General features: G+C 33.1%; 1 protein-coding gene across 1 annotated transcript in view; it reads left to right on the forward strand.

Moving 5' to 3' along the window:
- LRPPRC (leucine rich pentatricopeptide repeat containing) overlaps positions 1-26,254 on the forward strand; it is a 113,187-nt gene that overhangs the window by 59,283 nt on the left and 27,650 nt on the right. The window contains exons 16-27 of the mRNA XM_036925620.2: positions 675-732; positions 1,800-1,906; positions 2,119-2,196; positions 2,525-2,569; positions 2,913-3,026; positions 4,057-4,187; positions 4,900-4,985; positions 6,402-6,609; positions 14,426-14,550; positions 15,022-15,128; positions 24,282-24,350; positions 25,135-25,225. Of these exons, the coding sequence (XP_036781515.2) occupies positions 675-732; positions 1,800-1,906; positions 2,119-2,196; positions 2,525-2,569; positions 2,913-3,026; positions 4,057-4,187; positions 4,900-4,985; positions 6,402-6,609; positions 14,426-14,550; positions 15,022-15,128; positions 24,282-24,350; positions 25,135-25,225 (1,219 nt within the window). The remainder of the gene's footprint in view (positions 1-674; positions 733-1,799; positions 1,907-2,118; positions 2,197-2,524; positions 2,570-2,912; positions 3,027-4,056; positions 4,188-4,899; positions 4,986-6,401; positions 6,610-14,425; positions 14,551-15,021; positions 15,129-24,281; positions 24,351-25,134; positions 25,226-26,254) is intronic.

The raw sequence follows: 26,254 nt of genomic DNA on the forward strand, positions 1-26,254 counted from the left end.
TAATCATTTTCATGATAAAATACATGTTTGGTTTTTTTAAACCATAGAATTTTGCCAGCAGAATTAATGTTGAAGAATAAGTGTTGTGTATTTCTTTTAGTGTTTGTGTATTGATACGAATCCGTAAGAACAACAACCTATTAGAACTTACGATCCCTTTTGTTACAACACCATTAAAATGACTGGGACTGGAAAAATGTCTGTGGAAAAAACAACAAAAAAAAATCATTGATTTGCTTAGTGGTCCAGGATATTTTACTTTATTATTTCTCTAATACTTCACTTAAAAGGAGGAAACTGGTCCAATTTCAATCAGATCCAAAACAGTATGATGAAAAATAATCCTGGTTGATAATGGCTATAAGCTATTTCCTGTAACAACTCATTTAAAACAATATATAAACAAGTCAGTTTAGAGGCTTTCTTAGTGACATTTCATAAAACACTGCAGTTTTCCTTCAACATGGATTTGTTTTGGTTTTGCTTTTTAAAGACAAATCTATTATTTAACAACAAAACAGTCTCCTTGGCAGGTGGGGGTGGTGGTGAGTTACTGTGATATAGAATAATACTTTACTGGGGAGAGGCTTTATTATTTCAAGAATTCAATTTCAGATTGTATTTGTTCTTGTTTGCTTCCCTTGCTGCAATGTACGCATTTTCTGTCTTACCAGATAACAGAACTGTTGTACAAGGACGGACGTAATTGCCAGGATCCTTCAGGACCAATGGGTACCATTTCAATTTCGATGATTGTAACTTATCCACAAATCCATTCTTCTGTGTAATGATGGGCTAGAAGGATTACAGCAATAAACATTTTCCTTTTGAAAGTGAAATTTGAAAACATTTGGTTATAAATCTCTGTTGATAAGCACAACATTTTGAGAGCTATGAGGTGTTTTGGTTTTATCATAATTATTTTTTTAAAAGGGTTGGGAGGCCTTTTCAGATATTGAGGAAATGCTTTTTATAGCACCTATGAAAATAAATGTTTAAAATCATTATTCTTAGGGTTTATGTGATTTTAATGTTTTGCAGGTGTAATTTTAAATATACGTAATAAAGAGGTCCTGTAGATTTTTTCCACTTAAATATATTACTCAAAATACATTAGTATGTCATTTAATGATTTTTGTTGTTCATATAATGAAGCCTAGAATGTATGGTTTTCTGTAAGAAGGTATCCTTCTTTAAAGTTCAAATTTTCTATCGTAGGCATTAAGACATAGCCCTATACATTTTATGCTTGAATACATAGGAAAATTACTGTTGTTATAAAACATCTTTGTTAATCTTGGTTTTTCATTGGCTAATAGGCAGCTCTCCACAGGATTACTGTATCTGCTTATTAAAATTATTTAACTTTATATACTCAACACTTAACAATCCTTTCTAATTTTATGTGTTTCTCTAAATATTGCCCACAAAAAAAATCAGTATAGAAATGTGTGTAAGGCATTTATTTATTCTCACTATATGTGATTTGGACAGGAAAGGGGTAAGGCCTTGGGCAGGACCACTTCTGTCACAGAGTGGTGGAAAAAAATAGATTGAAGTAAGATTCAGTACTGAAAAGCTGTCACTCGGTCTGAAAATAATTAATATTCCTTTCACTCACCAGTTAGATATGTGCTCCCAAACCACATAATCTCTATGCCTCAGTGATCATTGTTGCTGTTTCAGAGCCTCTCATCAGGGTGACATCTCACACCAAAATGATTTCTTATAAATTAATCTTGATAACATGACAGTCTCAGTAATTTTAGTGGAATGCTTTCTCTTGTTTTTTTCCACAGAAGCTGTTGGCTATTTTCTTTATAACTTGATTGACAGCATGAGTGACTCAGAGGTACAGGCCAAGGAGGAGCATTTGAGACAATACTTCCATCAGCTGAAGGAGATGGTACCATTTCATCTTTTGCTATATAATGCCTGTCCTCCCTGACATGTATCTATTAGATTTGAAATTGCTGCTTTTAAGTACAACTAGACCACTTCTCAATGACATACACGAGTTGGAGACTTAAATTATGTCTAAGATAATTTCTGTTAGACAAATTTCAGTTTAGTTGTCTAAAACTCAGGGTTTTTTTTTCCTCCCATCCTTTTGCACAGAATGTAAAAATTCATGAAAATATCTACAGAGGCATTCGTAATCTACTGGATAGCCACCATGTTCCTGAATTGATTAAGGTGTGTGCGAAATAGTAATCAACTTTTTAAAATGCTTAATTTATATGTAAAAGAATGTTAAAATTTTATTTAAATATGTTTTTGGCCCCCAAGAAGTTTATGTAGATGACAACCATTAAAATGTGGCTTTTTGTTGGTTGTTGGTAAATAACTATTTATATATTAAAGAATCCATGTAAAACATTACAATGGCTAATAAAGTATGAATAATTTCTGTAAAGTGAATAATAAGCATAAAATCAGGCGAGAGTTTCAAAATTTGCTTTTGACATTTGTTGATATATTTTTGCCATGTATGTTCTAATTCTAATTTAAATCTCAATTTTAGGATGTTTATTTGTTGATTGACAGAGAGAAGACAGACTCCCGAAAAGTAAGTAGGTTTTCTGAGATTCTACCTGCTATAATAACCACATTTAATGAGAATTCTAGACTGTGTCTTTATAAAACCAGTGGTCCCTAACATTTTTGTCATCATATACTTCTAAGAAGTTGGCAAAAGCTGTTACTCACCAGAAAAATCAACATATCTAAGAAAATTGTATATGATCTTAGGAACTTCATAAACCTCTGGAGTCCATCCACAGATCTCCAGGTTAATATCCTTGATAGTATTTATGACATTTAGGAAGATCAGTTTAAAGGTAAAAGTGACAAGTGGTGAATATTCTTTTTTGTAGTAAATTTCCTTCTTTTTTTTCTTTTCATTTCTGTAGACTATGCAGTCTGCATCATCTGACTTGGAGGCTACACTTGAAAAACTAAAAGCTGATAATCAACCTATAGAAGATGTCCTAAAGCAGTTCTTATTGGCACTTTGTTCAGAAGAGGTAACATTTGTTTAAATGCTTCAAATATGCTATTAAGGTAGAAAATTCTTTACAGTAAGTAAGGTAAGCAAAGCCAAATACAATATTTATGATATTTACAGTTGATTATTGTTCAGTATGCCTGTGAAGAATGCAATTAAATGAAAGGTTAACTAATTTCAGCTACACCTTGAATGGCATGTTTTCGGGTTGCTGTAGTTTGTTTACGATAATCTGCAAAGTGAATGATAGTAACAGCTGTGATAGGTTTATCATACATGCCAAGTGTCCTTTCAAGCCATGGCTCCGGTCGCTCATATCTAGATTGTCAAGCAAGTGATACATGCAGTAGTCATTTGCAAGTCAAATATTACGAGGTTGTTAATGCAGGGATTGAAATTCCATTTTCCCCCTGGAAAAAAGCTCTTTCTGAGATAAAGGGTCTCTTGCCTTTTTCCAGCAGGCATCCAGCTGTACTTTGTGTTCATTTTAGTGTGTGTCTGCAATTTGTTGTGTATCAGTAGACTTTTTCAGTTTCTAGTTCAATATGATTTGGTGGCATGCTTGTATTTTTAGGGGAAAAATATAACTGACTTTAAGATTATAACATGGTACTGCTCTTAGATTCTAAAATGTTTCTTCATATTACCTCTCTACCTTCACAAAGACCGTGAGGAACTTTGCAGTGATATATTATATTTCTGTGTGTGGAAATTGGACTGTGAGTAGGGGCTGACTTGGTACACATTTAATCTGGAAGTCTTTTGTGTAATATAGCACCCAAAGATAAAACATTAAATTTGGCATAGTGGCCTGTTTTACATTACAGAGAAACAAGATATTAGCCTGTTTTGCATTACAGATGTAAGCCTATGTATCTTGCCTGCTTCTTAAAAGGTGCATAAAAATACCAAGAAACACTGTGAAGTCAGTGACATGAATCTATTTATTTTTCAAGTATTAATAACTTTTTTACACTCTGGACATTAAACCTAGAAATTAAAAATTTTTGCTTTTATATCTTATTTTTTACTTTAATCCTTTATTTTAGAACATGCAAAAAGCTCTTGAAATTAAAGCAAAATATGAATCAGACATGACTCTTGGTGGCTATGCAGCTTTAATAAATTTGTGCTGTCGACATGATAATGCAGAAGATGCATTGAACCTCAAACAAGAATTGTGAGTACTTGGTACTGCAATAAATCATCAACATTTATGCTAATACATAGTCCTTGATAGATCATGTAAATTGAGTATTATATTTATATGAGACTCAATCTTTAAGGATTCTTTTCTGTGTTCTTGAAATTTCATAATAAGAGACTGATAGCTTATGGCTTGTTTTCAACAAGGAGTTTTTGTTTAAGTGTAAGACATTCTATTCATTAAAACCCAGGTTTCCTCCCCCCTATTGTTTATACAACTGCATATCACAACAGTGGTGATGGCAATTATTGTATAAGGCTTATTATACATCCCATTCTGTTCTGTAATGTAGACAAAATTCTGTCCATTTCTCGGGTGTCTTTGGTTTCCCATCCTTTTAGACTTATCAAATAAAAATATGTCTCTTGGCATTTCAGTATTCATGCAACAGTTAAAATCACCTAAAATACCATGAGGCAAAAGAAGGTCTTCATTAGTATCATTTGCAGATGGAATGATGCAAAAATATTTAGTGCTAGATTTTTACTTTTCATGTTACTTTGGTTATAACTGCACGTGAATTTGTATGCAACTTCAAAAATAAACCTTACCTGAATTGTAGAGACCAATGTCAATAACAAGTCAAACTGTCCAGTGAGTTTTTGAAAAGTGGTAAAATGGATATGCAGTCCTTTTATCAGGTAATCAACTTTTAACATAATATAAATGTGGCTTTAATTTTTAGTGACCGTTTAGATTCTTCTGCCATCCTTGACACCAACAAGTATGTAGGCCTTGTAAAAGTATTGGGAAAACATGGCAAGCTCCAAGGTAAGCCTCAGCACATAAAGGAAATATGTGATGCAAGCATCTTGCCACTGGAATAACATGTGAACTGATATTAATGGTATATCATGTCCTGCAAAGTGCTTCAACACTTTGCATACAAATTTGCATGTGAATTCATCCAGAGCTGCATGGACAGTGTAGGCCATTAGTTTTAATGGATTGGCAAGCTTGTCATTTACATTTGCACAGCTCAGTGCTTTTTGCATTTCTGCAGCTAGTTTTTATTAGCATTGCTGTTTGGGTTGAAGTTGGAAGATCATGACTTATGGCACAATTTGCTTATATGCCTGCACTAATGGCTTGGTTTTGCTTAAGCGTCTGAAGGCTTGAACATAAAACCTATAAACATAACCTTTATTTAAGAATATGAATTTTGCAGTAGTCTGTCTTTTTATCTTTACTTTTAATAACATTAACAAAATGTATACTTCACTATGTTTTTATTTAGAAGTTTGCAGGGAAAGCCTAGCTGATTATACAGCAGATGTGCATACTCTAATTTTTTCATTGTTGAGATAATGCAAGCCTAATACAATTAATTACACTTGATAATATATTCTTACTATATCTAGTTTCTCAGCTTTCTCATTGGACTTTATTTTGAAAATTCCTTTTTAGCCTTCCTGTTCTCCTTTTATGTCTAAAGAAGATTTTTAAAAGAATTTTGGAGTGAAAAATGTATGGGGAAAATACGTGAACACTGAATTTTTTCCTAGGAAGTCTTTCTAACACAGAAAACTCTTTATAAGGATTCGCCAGCTTTTTAAAAATCACTTTTTGTAAAGCATTCAAAACATTTTGTCTTGTGCAGTATTTAAAAACATTACAAAAATGGACTTATTCCATACCCTAAAATGTTTGTTTCTGTCCTCCTAATGAAGCTTAATGAATCTAATGTATTAACATGCAGTCTTTTGGAAAGCTTTCATTGGCTCTGCTTGGCTAATTAGTATCGACATAGCAAACAGGCCCTATCGGTATCAGACCATTAGTCTGGCTGTATATGCAGTGTAAACACATCTTTATTATCTGGCCTCCTGACAAGCCATCTGCTGAAGAAACAATGATGTGATTTAGCAGATGTTAGCTCTGAACGATAAAAGCATCCATTTAGGAGGATCTTACAGCTATAGGGCAGATCATACAGGGTTATGTGGTGCAGAGTGGGCACACAGTCCCTATCTGTAATTTGTAGTCAAAGTTGCAGGGAAATGATAAAACCATGCTATTGTAGATTTATAATTGTAGTCTCGTTTAGAAATGCAAGTAGTAATTAACTTGAAATCGGCATTATACACTAGAATTTACATTCCTGCTGGGCTTGAAATGCTGTTTTAATAGCAGTTTGTTTTCCCTACATGAAATTACCTAAGGGTCTTTTGTGTTACTTCATTGTAGATGCTATTAACATTCTAAAGGAGATGAAAGAGAAGGATGTTGTTATCAGAGATGCAACAGTGTTGTCCTTTTTCCACATCCTAAATGGTGCAGCTTTAAGAGGTGAAACTGAAACAGTACAACAGTTGCATGAAGCCCTCGTGACTCTAGGGTTAGTGAAACCATCCAGCAACCTGAGTTCCCCATTGGTCACTGTATGTCTGGAAAAGTAAGTTAAATGAATTTTGAATTTTAAATGTTGTCATTAAAAGAATGAGTCTCATCATTTGGGGATTATCTGACAAAAATACTGGACATTGGGGATTATACTTTGTAAATCCTCTGTGGCTGCTATGGAAGCGTTGAGGTTATTTGCCACAAAATAGGGCTTACATGGACTAGGGGACTTTTTAAGGTTACCAACAGTCCTTTGGTCCTGTGGATTACATCTCAGTGGAATGGTCTATGGTGATTTCTTGTAGGCATGAATAGTTTTTCCCAGTTTTGAACCTTATAAGTGTTAATTATTAATGAATATAAGAAAGAAGGATTCTTTGGGGCTTTCAGTAATGCATGATGGTGTTACTCAGGTGATGATAATGTAGCAGCATCTCTTCAGTGCTGCTTTTCTCCATATAGTATTTTATTTCAATTGTACGTACCAATACAGTTATTCTAATTTTGATAAATATCATACAAGATGTCTCTGTGCCTTGTGGGAAAAAGATGAATTTTGTTGGTAGGGCAATATTTACTGAGTTTGAACATTTTTACATTAGGAATGCTTGTGTTTGGTGTCCAGTTTAAGGTATTATTTGCAATGCAAATCATAAAAATCAACCAGCCCTCTTCTAATGAGTGAAACATTTTAGTAAGATTGACTAAGCACCCTTCATTATCTTCTTTCTTTTTGTGTTTGTTCTCCTTTTTAAAAATAATTTCCTAGATCTTGCCTCTTTGTTATCTTTTCCATGGTTAATGCAGTTTTTAATCTTATTTTGTGATTAGGATTTTCTGATTTTAATATGGGTGTTGCCGTATTAATGCCAGGAGAAAAAGAAAAGGTATTTTCTTCTGAAATTTTTGGTAGTTTTTCTTTATTTATTAAGGGATATGTTAATTGAATATAATGAATGATTTAGTATTAAATTTAAAAAGTGGAATAAAAAACATGTCTTTTAACTCTCTGTTAGGAAATATGCATATGTGCATACACATACATATATATACATGTTCTATGAAATAATTCCTTTGCCATCCAATCAAAAACAGTTTCTGGAGTTAAATACTTGGCCAAATCTCGAATCTAACCCTCCACAATCTCAGCATTACATCCTTTTAAAGAAATAACGATTCAAACAATTACTTTGTTACAGAGTTCTCATATTAACAGCCAACTTTATATAGAAATCCTATAATTAATATGCTTCCTACTAGAATTTTTTTTTGATTGTTTAAAAGACCCATCTCTGCAAATTGCATATGGAGCTCTGTGTAGGGATTTGAAAGAAATGGGCCCAATGCCCAGAAGAATTAGGCCCTCCTACACTACTGGGCAAAAATAAAATAATTAACAGTGAAAATGAGGCTGTGGTAGAAAAGCACCTTACAAATAGAAATACCCTGAAGGCAGAGGAGACACAGACACAGAAGTTTTCCGCAAGAAGTCTGCAGATGGGGCTCATGAACCAAAGAGAGCTTTACCTAAGGGAAAATTTGACTCAGATGTTATCTTGGTGTGTACTCTGTGCCTCTGGTTGTCCCAGGACAGTAAGAGAATTGTACGTCTGGGTAAAAATTGACTGGTAATTGGACTAGAGAAGTCTAAATTAAACCTTTTCTTTCATGATTTCTTACTACTTTCAGATACATAAATTATTTTGTTCTCTTTTTATTTACCTAGTCTTCTTTTGCTGTCTTTGCTTTCAGAGGCAGTCTCCACAAGATTTTTCAGTTTCATCATCATCATAAAGAGATTTTGTTGACTGTTTTAGAATAATGAAAATAATAAAAAAGAGATGAGAAAATTTCATGTTTATAAATTTGAAGAAAACAGTAGTAGCACTCCTAGTTGGGGATAAGTTGGGGGGAAAATAGCTTTGAAACTTTTCAATTGTTTTCCCCAACTGATGGATGATAGCTAATTTATTCAGTATCATGACAAGTGCAGTACTAGGATTAACTATACTAGCCTGCCAAAAAGTCCACATGTATTTGATTTGATTGAGTATGTTTAATCTTCAATGATATCCTGTAATTGACCTCAGCAGGTATGAGCTCATGTGAGAAGTGAGCTTTAAATTCAAACTTGAGGTAAAATTAAGAAAAAAATTTCAGGACATCATATACAAAATCTTCATCTTTTCACTCAAAGGCAAACATCATTTTGGAATTATCATTGCAAAGACTATAAAGAGACTATCACTTACATATTGTAATTCTGGAACAAATCAATAAATGGTCGAGTTCCTTAGAAAGATGATCTTTAGGTCAGGAGATCTTAATTTTAAATCGACTTTTCCAGCATTGGATAAAATACAGGAACAGTCAATACTGTGTCAATTTGTAATTTGGTTAATGTACAAAAATGCTTCATGGGTATGAAAAATGATACACTTTGTTTTTATTCATTTGCCAAAGGAAATCCAAAATAATAGGTTTGCAAAATTATAAAGAAGTTTTGTATTATCAAAATGATAATGCTTGCATTACAGAGTTAAACAGAATTTTCATGTGTTTTGTTTACATCAGGATTGTTCTATAAAACCCTGTGTCTACACACAGTCCAAATGAATGTTATTTTAAACATTTTCTTCTGTAATTACTTAAAAGCAATTTTTTAAAAATTGAAATCATGCCTGATTCCAGAAGATGATCTGGGTCCTCCATATTAAGGAAGAAAGAAATGCTTTAAAGTTGATTAAGAGAGTTTTTGATTAGTCTTTATGCAATGGTAAAGGAAATGAAATTAATAAAATCTGGGTCATTACTTTAAAAGCATAAACATTTATGTGAGGCAGTTTGAGATTCACTTGTTTTATAGCTGATCCATTTTGGTTTCATTGCACATGAAAAATATCTGAAGCTTTTTAACTGGATTATTTAGTGCAAATGATCAAAGTTTAATTTCTGCTTTCCATTAAGGATTTTTCTGTGTTGATTTGTGCTATAATCTGTATGTGCCCACATGCATTTCATTTAAGTGAATCACGGGCTTTGTATATATAATCCTCCCAGAACTCTTGGTAAATTAATCTTGAGTTCTTCATAAAGGTCACAATTTCTGTAAGATTACCCTGTAATAATAGAAGTTTTAAAACTCACTGTTACACTTTAATATGTTACATAAATGGGAAATACACATTTTTAAATGCTTATTATTCTGTCATATACACTCCCCTTCAATTTTAGCATCTTCATTTGTACTGGATACTTTTATTACTTATGGGAATGCTTGCTTTCTAGAGTAAAACTCTTTATGTGCTGAAAGGAAATTAAGGAGGTTTGGCTCTTTTACTCCATTATTGCAATTAAGAATTTAGCATCATGGGTGCCAAAGGACAAAAGTGGTTCATTTGCCCTAGGGGGACAGGACAGTGATAAGATGATTTTTTGTCAAGGATCATTGGGTCGTAATTAAGTTACATTCATGGCTATTGCTTTTTGAAGGATGATTGGTAAATGACAGGCTTCATGTGCTTAGTACGGACACTGTTCAGTAGGGTTTTTTCTCCCTCTGTCAGAAAATCCTGTTGAGCCTGATAATGTAAATGTGGCATTTTATTCTGAACAAAAGAGCAGGGAAATGAGCTATCTTGTCTAATCATTCAGTTGTTTAACACCGACTTCTAGTTTAGACTCAATTGGCTGGAAAGCACTTGACATGTGAAGTTAGTGCTGTTCGGAACGCATGTTTGAGTAAATTTTAAAGTAAGTGACAGCTAAATTGTACCTAGGGAAATTACAAAGCCTTCAACACAGTTAATTTTTTTGGGAGGATTAGTTGTAATTGCAACACCAGTCTCCTTGAAGATTCCTCATTTATGGTTGATGAACAGAAAAAAACATTTAGCTCTTTCAAGGGCTGATTCTCTTAACAGAATAATTTTTGTGAAGACGATGGTTTCTCCTGAATCGATTTTTCTCCACAGTAACATCTGCATAAGATTTATAGAATAGTTTGTTTTTAGAGTGTTGAAGTGTTTTTTCCCCCCTCTTGTCTTAAACTCTTTTTCTCCCCCCAAACTCCTCTTTTCTCCAGTCATTTTAGATTTTGAGAGCTTTTCAGTCAGTAAATGCTTAAGGTAAATTGCCACTTCACTAACACTTTATGCATAATGTTGAAGCACTTTATTCCAATTAAAAATCAATATTTGTCATTTTTTTGTTGTTTAAGTATACTCTCAGGATTGGAAAGATATTTACTATAAGTAAGGAGATTAAGTTTAAAGCTGCTGATAAGTGAATAGTTGCCATTGGTTATTCTTGTTCTAACAATTTAAGATCATATGAAGCACATTTGTGATTTTTTAGTTATATATAGTGAGGAATTTAGGAGTGCTTTCAGGTATTTTTATGATCAGTGGATGCCTCATATGAACGTATGTCCGGTGTTTGTTTTTCTGTCAGTGACATTACATTTATTTTCATTTTATGTTAAGGACTAAAACAAGTGGTAACATCAGATTTGTCACGTGAGTTTTAAGCTTGCCTTTTTGGATGTTCCTTCATGCAAAATTAGAGTTTGTAGTAGTTTTATATATGGTCATGTTACCTTGAAAAGTGAATTCGAGGTTCAAAAATTTAAATATGGACCAGGAGAGTCCATTCCAGTTAAATAAAATACTCTCCTTTAAATGTACAAATTGCTTGCTGAACTCAGTTTATTATATATATGTGTTCTTAAAATTTAGAATTATAGAATTTTCCTTTGCCCTCTGTTCTGCCTTTATTTCATAGGCTAACAGAATTTTGATAAAGCTTATGTTAAGTAAATTTTCCTTAATCAAAATTTTTTTTAAGTATTTGCCTTTTTATTAGCATTATATAGTTTTATTCATGAAAATATTTTATGTATTTCATTGAAATATATTTCATTGTTTTGTGGGGTCTAGTTTATCGGAGTGGGTTTGTTTTAGATAATATGTTATAGAGTTGATTTTCTTTTAGTATTATTTGAAGTTTGTGAAAGAAGAAGCTAAATTTTTATCGGGAATGTACTTTTTAAAAGTTGTGACATATTTGTATATATAGCCTTAGGAATTACACATATACACTGAAATAAGCATGGAATCAAAGTTTTGTATCCAAAATTAATGTTATCAACAAGATTTCTTCAAAGGATTAGTGTCAGGTTTTTTAAGTCAGATTATTGTAGAGTCAGGCTTTAAATCAGTTCTAGTATTTTAAAGTATAAAAAGGAAATCACAGAATCATTTTAGATCACAAAAACTAAAAGTACACTGATAGTGCTATCCCACATTTTGGGTTTAAAACAGTCTCCACATTTTCCTTTTCAATACTTTGCCGCTCTTAGTGATTTCATCCTGCCTAATAAAAGTGGTATTTTCCACATGATGATTTTTATCAACTGGTGTGAAACATTTGAGTTGATGAACTTAATAAGCCCAAATTCATAGAACCTTGAGTATTAGAACTAGGAGCAAACTCAAAGGTCCTTGAATTCAACCATTGTGATAATATGCTTTTCATTACCACTTCTAGAAATGTGTCACTTCTCTAGAGCCGAGCTGCATGATGTAGTACTTATTAATTGGGATTGAAATAAAAAAGTCCTAAGAATATACAACTATTTTCATAGAAATATGAATTTTAGATATTTTTCATATTTTTCATTTTCATTTCCCAAGTTTTTAAGATTTAATGGGAAAGAGTAATGGTGACATCAAATTATATGAGGAACAGACATTTTTATCTCTTATGTTCTCCAAGTACAAGTCAGAATGTAGGTAACAAGAATTGAAAAGAACTGGCCCAGTTCCTTAGTTCTTTGTATCATCAGTACACTTTGTATGGAATGTTGCATGGTAGATTTCTAATTCATTTTGTTGGGAACCTGAGAGCAGTATCATTGGTACTTAAAATTACTAACAAATATATGAATTACTTCCATTTTGCTATTCTTATCTTTACTGTTGTTCTGAGCATGTATAATCTTAAGAAGCATATATTTGGAGACCAGAGACCATTAACACGTCTCTTTTATTGACAGAACAACTATTCATTTATTGATAGCTTTGACCTAATATAGGGGAAATACAATTGAAGACAATACTATTCTAGTTGGGGAATTAATCTGAAACAGCAAATCATACCACTTTGAAAAAAATCAGTTTGTGTTAGTTTTTCTCTTAAAAATGGTTTAGTAGTTTTCTGTTAAATGGGATTGTAGAAAGGTAATAACTGAACTTGTGTCTGAAGCAAGGGAAAATACTGATTATATAAAGCTTTATATCATATGTGGTAGCTACTCTAGCATTTCTCTTGTATGACAGTAATCTAGCCTGCAACATCTACTTGCGGTTTTGAAATTAACCTGTAATTTAGTCTTCACCCCAAATGACAAAAATTCAAATGACTCTGTGGGGTGCCAGAAGATGCACTGTAAACAGGGCTTAGTAAGGGGATAAGGTAGAGTTCCTTCAGGATAGGCTCATTTTCACTGTGTCAGTATTATTGCATAAAATTAACACTTCTTCATGGTATTTTACTCTTTAATACATCTTAAAATCTTAATCTACATAAAATAGTAATTCAGTCTAGGGCAACATAACAATTGTATAATGGACCAAAATGTTAGGGCTTCAACAGAGATGTAAAAGGCTTTCTTCTTGAAAACTGTTGTGTGTGTGAGAGAAAAATGTGTTTTTTTCACAAAGATTGTTACTCGTCACTAGTTGTACTTTGGGTTACATCTATAACCATGCCTCCTCTTTAATACATGTCATACTTCCTTTTCAAAAATCTTTAATTTCTTATCCCAGATTGTACCACCTTACTAGTTTGAACAAACCACCATGCTTTTAGTAGAGCATAATGTATAATTAGGTGCCCTCAACTGAAAGTGGGAAGTCGAAGGACCTGAAGTCCAAGGCACTGCCTTCCTTGGTTTACCTAGTTGCCTTGGCTAATTAGTCAGTCTCTAGATGCCTTAATTTCCTGATCTATTTAAAAATAAAGCAGAGTGGCAAGTAATACTGGATTACATAATCTCTACAGCTTTTCCAAGGTTGCAGATATTTCTTATTGTCATTTTCCTTTTAAAGGAAAATGTAGTTTTTGAGGACCCACAAAAATGTATTTTCACACTCTTGTTTAAGAAACTCTGACTTATGAAAATATCTTTTTATTTTAACTTATTGCCACATAAGAGAAACCTTGACTTTATAACTGGAAATAACTTTTAAAAGCTTATCCTCTACTGAAGAAGTTTTTAAGAGTTCTAGAATTTACTGATAACCCCTCCGATCCCATAAAATACCCTACTTTTATCAACAGTAAGAGTCTGTATAAATGAATCCTGAAGTTACTTCCTCCCTATCTGGAGAGGTGTCAGTATGAAAAATATGACGATAAAGTTGAAATAAAGTTTCCCAAATTTGGATTTGTTGAGGGCTATAAGCATATATAAGTAGTTGGGAAAAAATATTTTACATTAGTCCTTGTTTTTAGAAATAATGTATTCTTATACCAACTTGTATAAAATAAGATTTTATTTATAATAATATCAGAGAATGCTTTCATCTCTTTGGACTTTCTAAAAAAAAGTGCCATTTAGCAAGAGAAATAAAAGATGAAGTAAAGAAAATGGGGAACTGCTGATGATGTCTACGCTGAACATTTATTTATATATAAAGATCATTTCTCTTACCATTTTTTCCATTTTGGCTTCATGGTTTTGTACCTTAAATAAAGCTCAGTAGTGTACATGTGACTGGCCATTGTACATCTCTGTTAACTAAATTGGATCTGTTTTATTCATTGTTAATACTTTTATTCATTGTTAATACTTTGATGTTTCCAAGGAATGACTTGCATGCTGCTCTTGAAGTCACCATTGACTGCTATGAAAAGTATAAAATACTACCAAGGATTCATGATGTCTTATGTAAACTGATAGAGAAAGGAGAGACTGATCTAATTCAGAAAGGTTAGTCACCTTCCAATATCTTTGTGTAGTTGGTTTGGGGTTGTTTTTTTTCCTCTTACTTATTTAATTTTAATGCATTGCTGTGGAGAGAATATTTTTAACAGGAAGGCAAACACACCAGAGAAACTTTGTTATACTTCTAAATTGAAAAGAAAAACATCAGATAGATTTTTAATACTATAAATGTCCCTGACTTTAGTAACTTCTTATTTTGAAAAGTTGTCCCTCTCTTATTTTTTGTGGTGATCTGCCTGTATAGGGCATTTCTTTACTTTATCCTCACCAGTTCTCTTTGAGGCTAGTCTTAGATCATGTAGGCTGTCAGATAAGAAATGTGACAGAAAATTGGTTGATAAAACTATAATCTTTAAGTTATTCTAAATACTTGTTTTAAAGTTTTATTTGTCCAAAACTTCAAGTGATGCTGTGTTTCTCTATATTTTTTCTTACATTTTCTCCTTTCCTCTCTAGCAATGGACTTTGTGAGCCAAGAACAAGGTGAAATGACGATGCTCTATGATCTCTTCTTTGCCTTCCTACAAACAGGAAATTACAAAGAGGCCAGGAAGATCATTGAGGTGTGATTTAATTAACTACAGTATTCTAATTGTACAGCTGTTTGGACTCTTAATTAGAGTATATTTAAAATTTTTAACCTTTAATTATACTTGTTCTGATTCATGTTAATATAATTCAGGCCCAATAATGGTGGCAGGTTGGGGGGGAACTTGGCCAGCTTCTTTATTGTATATAATTATAGTTCAGAAAAGTCAGCCTGGTTGTATATTGAATTTGTTTCTCACTTTGTTAAATTCACTATTATATATCAAAATGATATTTGCATATTAAATCTTGGATTGTGGAACAATTAAATTAAACTGGCATTCCTGGTTATAAAGTTGCTAATCCTCTTTGCCAAGGAATTCTTTGTTCTTAAAAGCAGTGGAATTTAATTTGCTGCAAACCATGCTCAGATTTATTTGTAATGCTTGTCTACAAGTTAATCAGCCAAACAAGTGCTGTCTGCAACTGTTTGGCATTTAATTTTAAACTTCTTCTCTTTCTCTTTTTCTTTTTTTTTAAATGGTAAGCGGCTTATGTGAAATGGTAGGTAACAAACCTGGCCTGTTTAGGATTAGTATATTTCATCTAGATTTGATTGAAATTTTACTTACTGAAATTCGTAAGTCAAAGGGCAACTATAAAGTCTGTCCAAATCATGATTAATTTCACTATTAAACAATTCTGTGTCCCCTAAAAAAATCCCAGAACATTCCACAGAAGCTAGACCCATCACCTTATGAAAAATTATCTAATACAGTTAAAATAAATTTAAAAATACCATCATCAGTCATGTTTCTCTCAGATCGTACTTTGCCGTTACTCCATGTCTGTTTCCGCCCACGGTGGATGAGACACAAAGGTGATGGTTAGCCTCGTTGTTTGTATTGATAACTGCTTATCAAGAAATTGAAAGTGTAGGCACACATCCCAGAAAATTATTAGTTTCTGTTAATGTTTACGAAAAAAAGGAGTCTAAAATGAGAAAGAAAGACTATAAAATTCAGAACTTAACTTCTCTTTCTGTCTGTCTTATAACCATCTATCCTCCTGACAGAGGGAAGTGAGATGTGCTATCTTGGACAGGTAGCTTCTGTAGTTCAAGTAGTTCATTTGGTGCTTTCTAGAAAATGGAATAAATTCTTTCATTGAAAGTGCACAGTGTATCTGAAAATGAGGGGCACCCTCTCTCTGCCTGTTGAGTTCTGCTGCTCTGTATAGGGCGCAAATCAGAGTAGAAATTAAGTTCATTCAGATAATAGCTATGAGATGTTCTACAGTAGGAAATAATGTCCCTCTCTTTATGTAATAAGCAAAACATAACAGGAAGAGCCAAAAGTGTAAAGGTGAGTTCTCCTTTCCCATCTACCTGCTAATATGATAATGGACAAGTTACTAAACCTTTCTAGCTTGCTGATCCATAAAAGAGAATATAGTGTCTTTCTTTAAGATTTATTTGCATAATGCATATAAAGCAGCTTGCTTGTTTCCTGGATTATGGTAATAATCAATAATATTAATCGTCTTTGCCCCTAAAAGGGAGGGATTGTGTTACCTTCTTTACCCTCATATAATTCACAATATCATGTTTAGTGTAAAGTACATGCTTTTCACATGAAGAGGCAACAGAAAACTGCTTCTTAATTACTTTAAAGCTTTGCCAATGTACAACATCACTGAATGTAATCATTTAGGAATAGCTGTCTACTGATGACATCATTTTCATAGTGGATGTGTAGAAAATTGCTTAAATGATAGAGAGTAGCTTTACAGAACCCCTATAATACCCTGGGGTAGGACAGCAAGGTGTCATATATGAGAATATACTGAAGCACATTTTCAGCTGTCTTTTTCTTTTTTAAATGATTAGTTGGAGTTGAATTAAAGTGGGAACTTCCTTTATTTCACTATTAAAATTCAAGTACTGGAGCTCTCATAGTTTTCTAAGATTATTAAAACTATAAAAGATAATACAAATGAATAAGCTAGGACTATCAGAAGTGAAAGAATATTCTAAATACTGAGCAACATTTTTATTACTAGTGTTGAATTTCCAAAGCAAAATATAAAACAAAGCTTCTTTGTATTTGAAATATTGTCATAAAAATGCTCACATTAAATAAAGAAGAGGCAAGATTCAGTGTATAATATGAACTATGTTGTTTTTAAAATGAGTTGATGTACATCTATCATGTATTTTTTATAGTACAGTTTAATATAGTCTTGTGTCTCTACACATAAGTTATTGTGGGAGGGTGTGGAAGGGTGCAGGTATTTTGCTTTACACTTTTTTGTATTTTCTGAGTTTTTATAATGAGCACCTGTATTCTTATGATTTAAGTGTTTTTTCTTCCAAAAGAAAGAGAGTAAAAGAAAAAAAATCCATTCGACTAAGATCAGTCTTGAAGGAGCTGAAGTGAGGCTCCTTGAATGTGAGATTAATATGTGAAGATAAATGCTGTATAAGACTGAGAAGCATTAACTGCTATAAGAAAAGTGTAAATAGTTTTGAGAGTTCAAGATAGGAATTTATTCCCGGTGTAGGAAATTAGGCAAGACTTTCTGGAAGAAAAGCAGGGTGAGGTGGGGATTCATGCATGTGGTAGTACTTTAACATTTAGGAGTTTGATGGGGTTGGGAAGGGTATTAGAGGTATTATTAGAAGTAGAGCAAAGAGTAGAAAAGGGCAGTCTCTAGTTCTTTTTCCCCCAGCTTTATTGAGACATAATGGACATGTAACATCATGTAAATTTAAGGTGTGTAACATGTTAATTTGGTATACTTATATATTACAAAATTATTACCACAGTAGTGTTAACACCTCCATCGCCTCACGTAATTACCATTTCTTTTTTGTGGTAAGGACATTTACAGTCTGCTCTCTTAGCAGCTTTCAGGTATGTGGTACAATGCTGTTGACTGTAATGCCATGGTGTGCTTGGCATCCCCAGAGCTTTGTCATCTTGTGACTGGAAGTTCGCATCCTTTGAGCAGCATCTCCCGATTACCCCCAGCTCCAAGCCCCTGGCAACCACCTCTCTACTCTCCGTTTTTAGGAGGAGTTCAGCTTCTTTAGGTTCCACTTATAAGTGATAGCATACAATATTAGTCTTTTCATTGTGGTTTTGATTGATTGTTTATTTAATATATAATATAATTATAAGATAAGATAAGTATTACATATGTATCGCTTCTTTATCCATTCATCCATAGACAGACACTTGGGTTGTTTCCATGTCTTGACTATTGTGAGTAATGCTGTAGTGAACAGGGAGTGTCCATACCTGTCTGTGATCCTGATTTCATTTCCTTTGAATATATACTCAGAAGTGGAAATGCTGGACCATATGGTAGTTCTATTTTTAATCTTTTGATGACCTAATTTAGGTTCCCAACAATACACAAGGGTTCTCCTTTCTCCACATCCTTGCCAACACTTGTCTCTTGTCTTTTTGATGATAGCTATTCTAACTGATATGAGAAGGTTACTCATTGTGGTTTTGATTTGCATTTCCCAGGTGATTAGCAATGTTGAGTATCCTTTTATGTAATTACTGGTCATTTATATATCTTCTTTGGAAAAATGTCTATTCAAGTGCTCTGCCTATTTTTTTATTTTTATTTTTTTGCTATTATATGCTTTTCTTATATTTTTGGATATTAACCCCTTATCAGTTATATGATGTGCAAATATTTTCTCACAGTGCCTTTTAGTTTTGTAGGTTGTGTTTGAATTTTATTGCTAAGAAGAAGCTTTTTAATTTGATGTGGTCAAATTTTTGGTTTTGTTGGCTTGTGGTTTTATTGTCTTATCCAAGAAATCATTGCCAAGACTAATATCAAGGAGTTTTTTCCCTATATTTCTTTTTCTTTTATTTGACAGTTTGGGGACTTTAATGTTAAAGTCTTTAATCCACTGTGAGTTGATTTTTGTGAGTGGCATAAGATGGAGTCCAATTTCATTTCTCTGCATGTGCTTATCAAGTTTTCTCAGCATCATTTTCTATAGTGAATCTCCTACTCTTGGCTGCCTTGTCAAATATTAGTTGACCATATATGTGAGCGTTTATTTCTGCCCTTTTAATTTTGTTCCATTTGTCTGTATGCCGGTACCACACCATTTTGATTACAATGGCTTTATTAATAGTTTGAAATCAGAAAATGTAATGCCTCCAAGTTTTGTTATTTTCAGGATTTCTTTGGCTACTCAGCTTCTTTTGTGGGTGGTTTCTTCTATTTCTGCTCCATGAACATGGGATATTTTCCCATTTTTTAATGTCTTCAGTTTCTTTTATCAAAGTCATATAGTTTTCAGTGTACAGATATTTTATACACTTGGTCACATTTATTCCTGAGTATGTATTGTTTCTGATACCATTGTGAGTGGGATTGCTTTCTGTATTTCTTCTTCAGATATTTTGTTGTTGGTGTATAAAAATGAAACTGATTTCTGTATGTTGATTTTGTATCCTCCAACCTTAGTGAATTTGTTGATTAGTTCTAATGGCTTTTGGTAAAGTATTCAGGATTTTCTGCATATAAGATGATACCTGTAAACAAAGACAATTTTACTTTCTTTTTGATTTTCTGAATAATTCTTTTACTCCTGGGGTATAAGATTTGTGAGAAATGCTTTATAAGAATAGATTGTTTCCAGAGACCCTTCAGTATCAAAGTAAGCAGGTTGGAGTTCATTCAGAATACCATGGACTCTGAGCAGTGTTAAAAAGAAATTTATACTAGCAGAAGGATGCATGATAAAGGGGGTTTGAAACAATGAGATTAACACAATCTAAATTATCATAGTGGTTGAATATATTTATCTGATACTATTATATATGTTCGAAAAACTAATTTGTGAATATTTTCCCAGTGACATTTCCCTCCAGAACATGCTAGAAAACTGGAAGAAACTAGGGACAGTTAGCCTGCAGAGAATGAGACTGCAGAAGAGACAGACGAGTTGACTTCAACCAAGGAAAGAATGTCACGTAGAAGGAAGGAAGTAAAACTAATATTTATTGAGTGTTTAATCATGTACCAGACACTCTAGATGATGATCATTCTGATTTTGTCCCCCTGTGTATGGACTCAAGTAAAACTTACACGTCATTGTCTAACACATGCCAAGTACAAAGCCTCACTATTAATCCCATTAACTCATCTGGTCATATTTGTGGTTTTTCTCCTTTACTCAATTATATGTTCTTTTATATATTATTGAAATAGTTTATTTAATACTTTCTCACCCTACATATCAGTTTATGCATTTTCTGCATGTAATTGAGAGGTCTTCTAAGCATTATTTTTTAATGGCCACATCATTCCATTATTTAAGTGAACTAAAGTTTATTTGCCCATTTATCCTTTGAGAAAAAATTTCACCATTATGAGTGATATCATAATTCCCATCTTTACCTACAGGCATATTTGTTTTTCAGGTTACTTAAGACCATTTCTCAGAATTGGCAACTGTCATCACTGTTTCCAAGTCTCCTGCCATAAAGACAAATTTCTTTTGTCTTTATATGGGTGATACCTGTTTTATGGTTCATACAGTAACAGATTTGGACAAAATCCAGGCCTCCTGAGTTTTAGATCCATACTCCTTTTCCTAGAAGTAATGATAAAATAATAATAATGGTATTTCATTGTTTAAAAAAAGAAAAGCCTTCATTCTTTTAATCTATATCTTGTAAGGTACTTAGTCACCTCCTAGGAAGAAAGCATTGCAGGTTGTTTAAATAAACTAACACTGTTTGGATAATTCATTTTGTTTTTTAAGATTGGAGAGTAAATCCAGGGAGAGATGATACATACAAGTATGAAAAGTTAAATAGTATTGTTTAATTTCATTCTTAGCCCTTAGAGTACTTGAGTAATCACTTACTGAGTGCCTACCATGTACCAGGCACTGCTAAATTCTCAGAGTACAAACAGAAAGGCGAATAAGAGTCTGCTTTAAACACACCTAGCATTTCTTACTCTAGCCTCTTCTGTCAAGGTTCCTACCAAGATTACAGGCTAAACTCCGCAACTAATATTGGTTAACACTTTTATACTTCTCAAACGATTTTCATGTACATCTGCATGTGAGCCTCACAAAACAACTCTTGACAAGTAAATATGGCAGAGAAACTTCAGTGTGAGAGTGTGGGGCTTGTTTAGTTCCTACTCTCAGAATTTGAAACTGGGTCCTGATTTCACATTATCTATTGGTTCCCCTACCATTTCTACCTCCATGATCTCTCTTTTTTTTTTAAATTGAGCTAAGGTATGGTATTTTGTAAGTTTAAGTTGTATCACTTGTTGATTTGAAACATTTATATGTTGCAGTATGACCTCCATGGTCTCTTGACCCCTTGCTATCTGAACCAACAAAACAGTTTGTCCTTTCTCCAAAAGTACTCTTTCTTACCTTTTCCCTTTCTTCTTATCTGCTATTACTGTTCCATCCACTGTAGCCAGAGTAAACTTGCTGTCTTTTTGTGGAGGGGAAGTAGGGAGGTAAAACCTTTTTGTGGCTTTGTGGTTAGGACCGAAAGTTTGGATTACAATGATCTCCCAATCTTTGTTACTTTGCCCTTTGTTTTTACTAGATGAAATTCAGGGTTTTATCCTAATTTGCCTTCCTTAATAAGTGAAGATAGATTTTTTTACATAACATAAGGGATTTTAGAGCTGGCTCTCCCCTCCCCCAACTTTTCAGGAGATGTCAGTTTTCATACCCCCCCTCTTCCATGACTTAGTTTACTTGGTATCTCCTGTAATAGCTGGTCAAGTGGATCGTGTTTAGTTTACTGTAGGTAAACTGTTATTTTGACTTGCTCAGGCATATTTTCCTCCTTACTAGACATGGTCTTTAACTCTGTCCCTGAAGATACTAGAGAAAAGGACAAATACTGAAAGGTTACCCTTTTTCATCCCTTGCTCTCCTGGCTGTGGGGATACTTGGGTTGGTTGGGTTCTTGTTGTTTATCTTACACCCCTCGTGCAACTTGATTTCCCTTCGGCTATACCGATTAGAGGTCCTGAGGCTGGGGTAGTTGTTTGTTTTCCATTTTCCATTTCCAGAAGTAATGGCAAGAAAAATTAAAACAGGTAAGAGTTTCTCTTTGAGTCAAATTTAAGACAGTTTTCCTTGAGATAAAGTTTGAAGTAGAGTCTTCATTTCTTCTTACTTTAAAGGTAATAATTACTTGATAATCTATTTTTTACTAGTATACTCAGAAGCCTATTTTGATAACATCAAGTTTACAACAGAGTAATGAAATGAACTTAAAGTTATTTTTATTTTGGATTTCCTTTTTTTCTTCTACAAGTGAACATAGTACTAAATTGGAACTGCACAAAGTGTTTTGAAGCACAGTAACCCAGGTTGAAGTAAGCATGCCGATATTTTCATTACAATTATGGTTTCATCCTTACTGTCATTAAATCGATTATATAGCAAAAATAGAAAAAAAACTAGAGGTGATTTTATTGTTTTTAATTAGGCATAAACTGGTTTTTATTAAGTTATATTCAGCATCCCAGTTAGAATTCTGTTCTTCTCCATGTTTTCTTTTACTTTCCATTTTTGCTTTCAACTTGCAGTGTTAAAATTCAATAAGATGTTAAGAGATAAGCCAGAAATGTAGACTGTTACAGAAGCCTAGCAGATTTAGTTAATCTGACCTAGATGTTCTTTTAATGATTGAGATTTATTTGTGAAAACAGTTCTCAATTTCAAAATGAACACAGGAATATCTGCTGTATAGGTCAGCTGTCTGGCCAGTAACAGGCAGATCAATCAGCTGTGAAAAAGAGGAGTTTGCCATAAAAGTTGTACTGTTTATTTAGATCATTGCCACCAGAATCAGCAATAATATTGAAAGTTGCAAGTGAATGTAGCCCCCGAATTTTGCCGTAGTTCTAAAGAGGATCACCTAATATTTTTTCAAGGGCTTTTTTGTACATTTGATGTTGGTTTCATTTTCAGTGTAATGCATGTGAAACAAAACAGAAAATACAAGAAAATCCTTGAGCAGAAATTGTGTGCAAATGTAAATATTAATGATATTTAAGAATATATTTAAACAATTTATTCATCATTTATTTCTTATATCCCAAAATGTGCACACTTGCACCGTTAGAATACTGCATACCTTCTGCTGTACCAGTTTTTCTGTCAGTCTACCAAAGCTCTCAGATGTTAGTTTCTGCTTCAGTTCATAGTTTAGCATTATGCAATGTTATTTTAAGAAATAAAAAATAATGAGGACTTGTAAATAGAAACGAGATTTGAGGGGTTTAATCAACAGAGCTGAGTGGAGAAAGCAGTAAAGGTGTCTCCTCTAGGCTGGAGCAGCCAGGGCTAATGAGTGTATCTTATCACAGTGCTGTGATTGAAGTGTAGTATTTAATGGGGAAACCCTGTTACAGATGATAAAAATAGTCTAGTTAAGAGTGACAAATCCTTGGAATTATGTGTGAAATGATTTGTCTCGTATTTCACTATCTAGAATAGTAAAATAATTGCCTTGAAGCTAGTTACTGACTAAACCTTAGTAATTTCTAATTGAGAATATATCATGTCTCAGTTACTGGAACTAAGAACATGAGCTAATTTTAAGTACTTAGCTTGTTTTAAGTACTTGGCTCTTTACTAGCCAGTCATTTGTGGTACTCGAAATACTTTTGTCACTAAATTTTGCAACTCATGTTTCTTTTAAAAATACAGGACATTGATTTACTGTGATAATAGTTAATTAAATCTGTGTGACATATTAGTAGTTTCTGCTTCCTGAATCTGTTGGGATCTCTGAAGTGTGTTTTGGAGTTGATTTAGTTCAAAGTTTCTTAGTTAATTTGTTTCAGTTTCTTTTTGGACTGAAGAAGCTTAACCATTTTAATAATTAAATATATATGGAATGAAAATTGACCTGCAAATTATTATTTGAAATAATGTGACTCTTCTAGACACAGATTAAGTATTGGTTACATTTTGTGCTCTGTTCTAATCCAAAACTCTTTCATAAGTGTGGGATTAAACTATAGGTTTCTTTTAGTAAATATGTTTGGGAAGGAAGTAACAAATTCATTAGAAGGAAAACTATTTGTCTTTGAGGGAAAACTAACATGTAGCTAAAGCCTTACCTTGTGTGCTATGTGATTATTTTATTTTACAGACTCCAGGCATTAGAGCTCGATCTACAAGACTGCAGTGGTTTTGTGATAGATGTATTGCAAGTAATCAGGTTTGTGTTTAATTTCTGGTTTCAAGCACCTAAAACTATAAGTAGAAAGCAAGTGTCCCATATGACATTTGAGCACTTGGAGATTTCAGGAAGTCTAGTAATGGAAGCACTGTTGTCTTGGTTGGTTACCAGATAAGCAATAGCTCAATTCTTGTTCCTGGGGTGCAGTAGAATCCCTAAAAATATTACCTTGGCCCTGAAGATTTTAGCTTGCTTTATCCTAGTTGTTGGTTCAAGCAGGCTCACCTTGTTTCCTTGGCAATTTTAATCTGCTTCAGTCCTTAGTGACTGGAGGAGTCAGTGGGAGTCCAGTGGAATTTCTTTTTTACCTCTTTCGCTTCCAGTGCAAATATCTGTTCACATCTACCAAGTAAAAGCCATAGGGGAAGAAGAAGTACAATGTTTAGGTGGAGGAATATTCGTACTTACCAAGTCCTCCACCCCAGATATCTTTGAATTCTCCAGAATGTATTGTTGTGGAGGTTCCCTCAACTGGATAATTGTTCATGTTGGGTTTTTATTCTGAAGAATCTGTCAACCCTTTATTCAAAAAGGAAAAAAATATTTTAATTGTGGTAAAATACATACAAAATTTGTCATTGTAACCAGTTTTAAGGTTACAGGTCAGTGGCATTCCGTATATTCTCATTGTGTGTTCAGTATTTTTGAGTGAAGTTAATCTGCCCTTTGTGTAAAGCGAATTGAAGGATTAAATGAAGATTTGTCAACTATAAAAATATATCCTTTATACAATCTAGATCCATCTGTTAATCTTATTTTTAAGGTTGAAACTCTAGAAAAATTAGTGGAACTGACGCAGAAGCTATTTGAATGTGATAGAGATCAACTGTACTACAATCTGCTAAAACTATATAGTAAGTAATCTGACTTCCTCGTGTTTTCATTTTGTAACACTCTATTGTGAAAGCATTGGTGGGAAAGGAGTAGTAGCTTTGAGGAAGCTTCAGAGATTGTCAAAAGTGGGGTCTTTAACAGGCTTTAAATAGAAACCAGATGGATTTTTTTATCCCAAAATGTTATATTGTATCACTAGATACCATATAGTCTTCATAATTTCTGACATTCTTACTACAATAATGAAAAGGTGAGAAAGATTTTCACAGAAGCCACAGAATTTAATAGGACTTCTGAGGAGAGACTATTCTTTTTCTTCTTTTTATTTAAATTCTCTAGTAGATTTATCAGTCATTTCTATAAATAGGTAACCATGTTCAAATCATATCTAGATCTTTTTCCAGGAAAATACATATTGATACACAAACTCATTGCTGAATAATCTCTTTTTTAAGATGTGATCATATTATTGTTTAGTTTGACTCAGTTCTATATTACAAACATTTTTCTACATTTTATCACCTATAAATTGACTACACTGAATGGATATATTAGAATTTACTCAACTAATTTCCTGTTGTTAAGACATGTGAATATAGAGTTCAGCCTTCCATATTATAAAATAACACTGCATTAATCATTTTTGTACTTTAATGTTTGTTTGCACCCCTGTTTCCATAGGCTGAATTTGTATTTGTATTTAGGGTTCAAAGTGATTGACATTTCTGAAACTTTTGATCTCTGTTATCAAACAATGCTCTAGGATGTTTATACCAGTTTACACGTCTGGGAATTTTAACCTCTTTTTTGGTAAGGAGAACAGTGATTAGAATAGTCAGTGACCTTTCTTTCTTTTTTCTTTTTTGACTTCATAGATGATTGATCTAAAGTTATTGTTCTCTCTTTCTCATGGGAAATTTTTCTTTACCAAACATAGCAATAAATAAGTTGATTCATTTGTCTTTTTGAATTTGTATTTCTTATCATTGGAAGCTCTATCTTACATCTAATGTAAGTAAAGTAAGACTTGCTGTAAGATTTACATTTCA

The sequence above is a fragment of the Manis pentadactyla genome, chromosome 2, assembly GCF_030020395.1.
Source record: "Manis pentadactyla isolate mManPen7 chromosome 2, mManPen7.hap1, whole genome shotgun sequence".
Lineage (NCBI taxonomy): Eukaryota > Metazoa > Chordata > Mammalia > Pholidota > Manidae > Manis > Manis pentadactyla.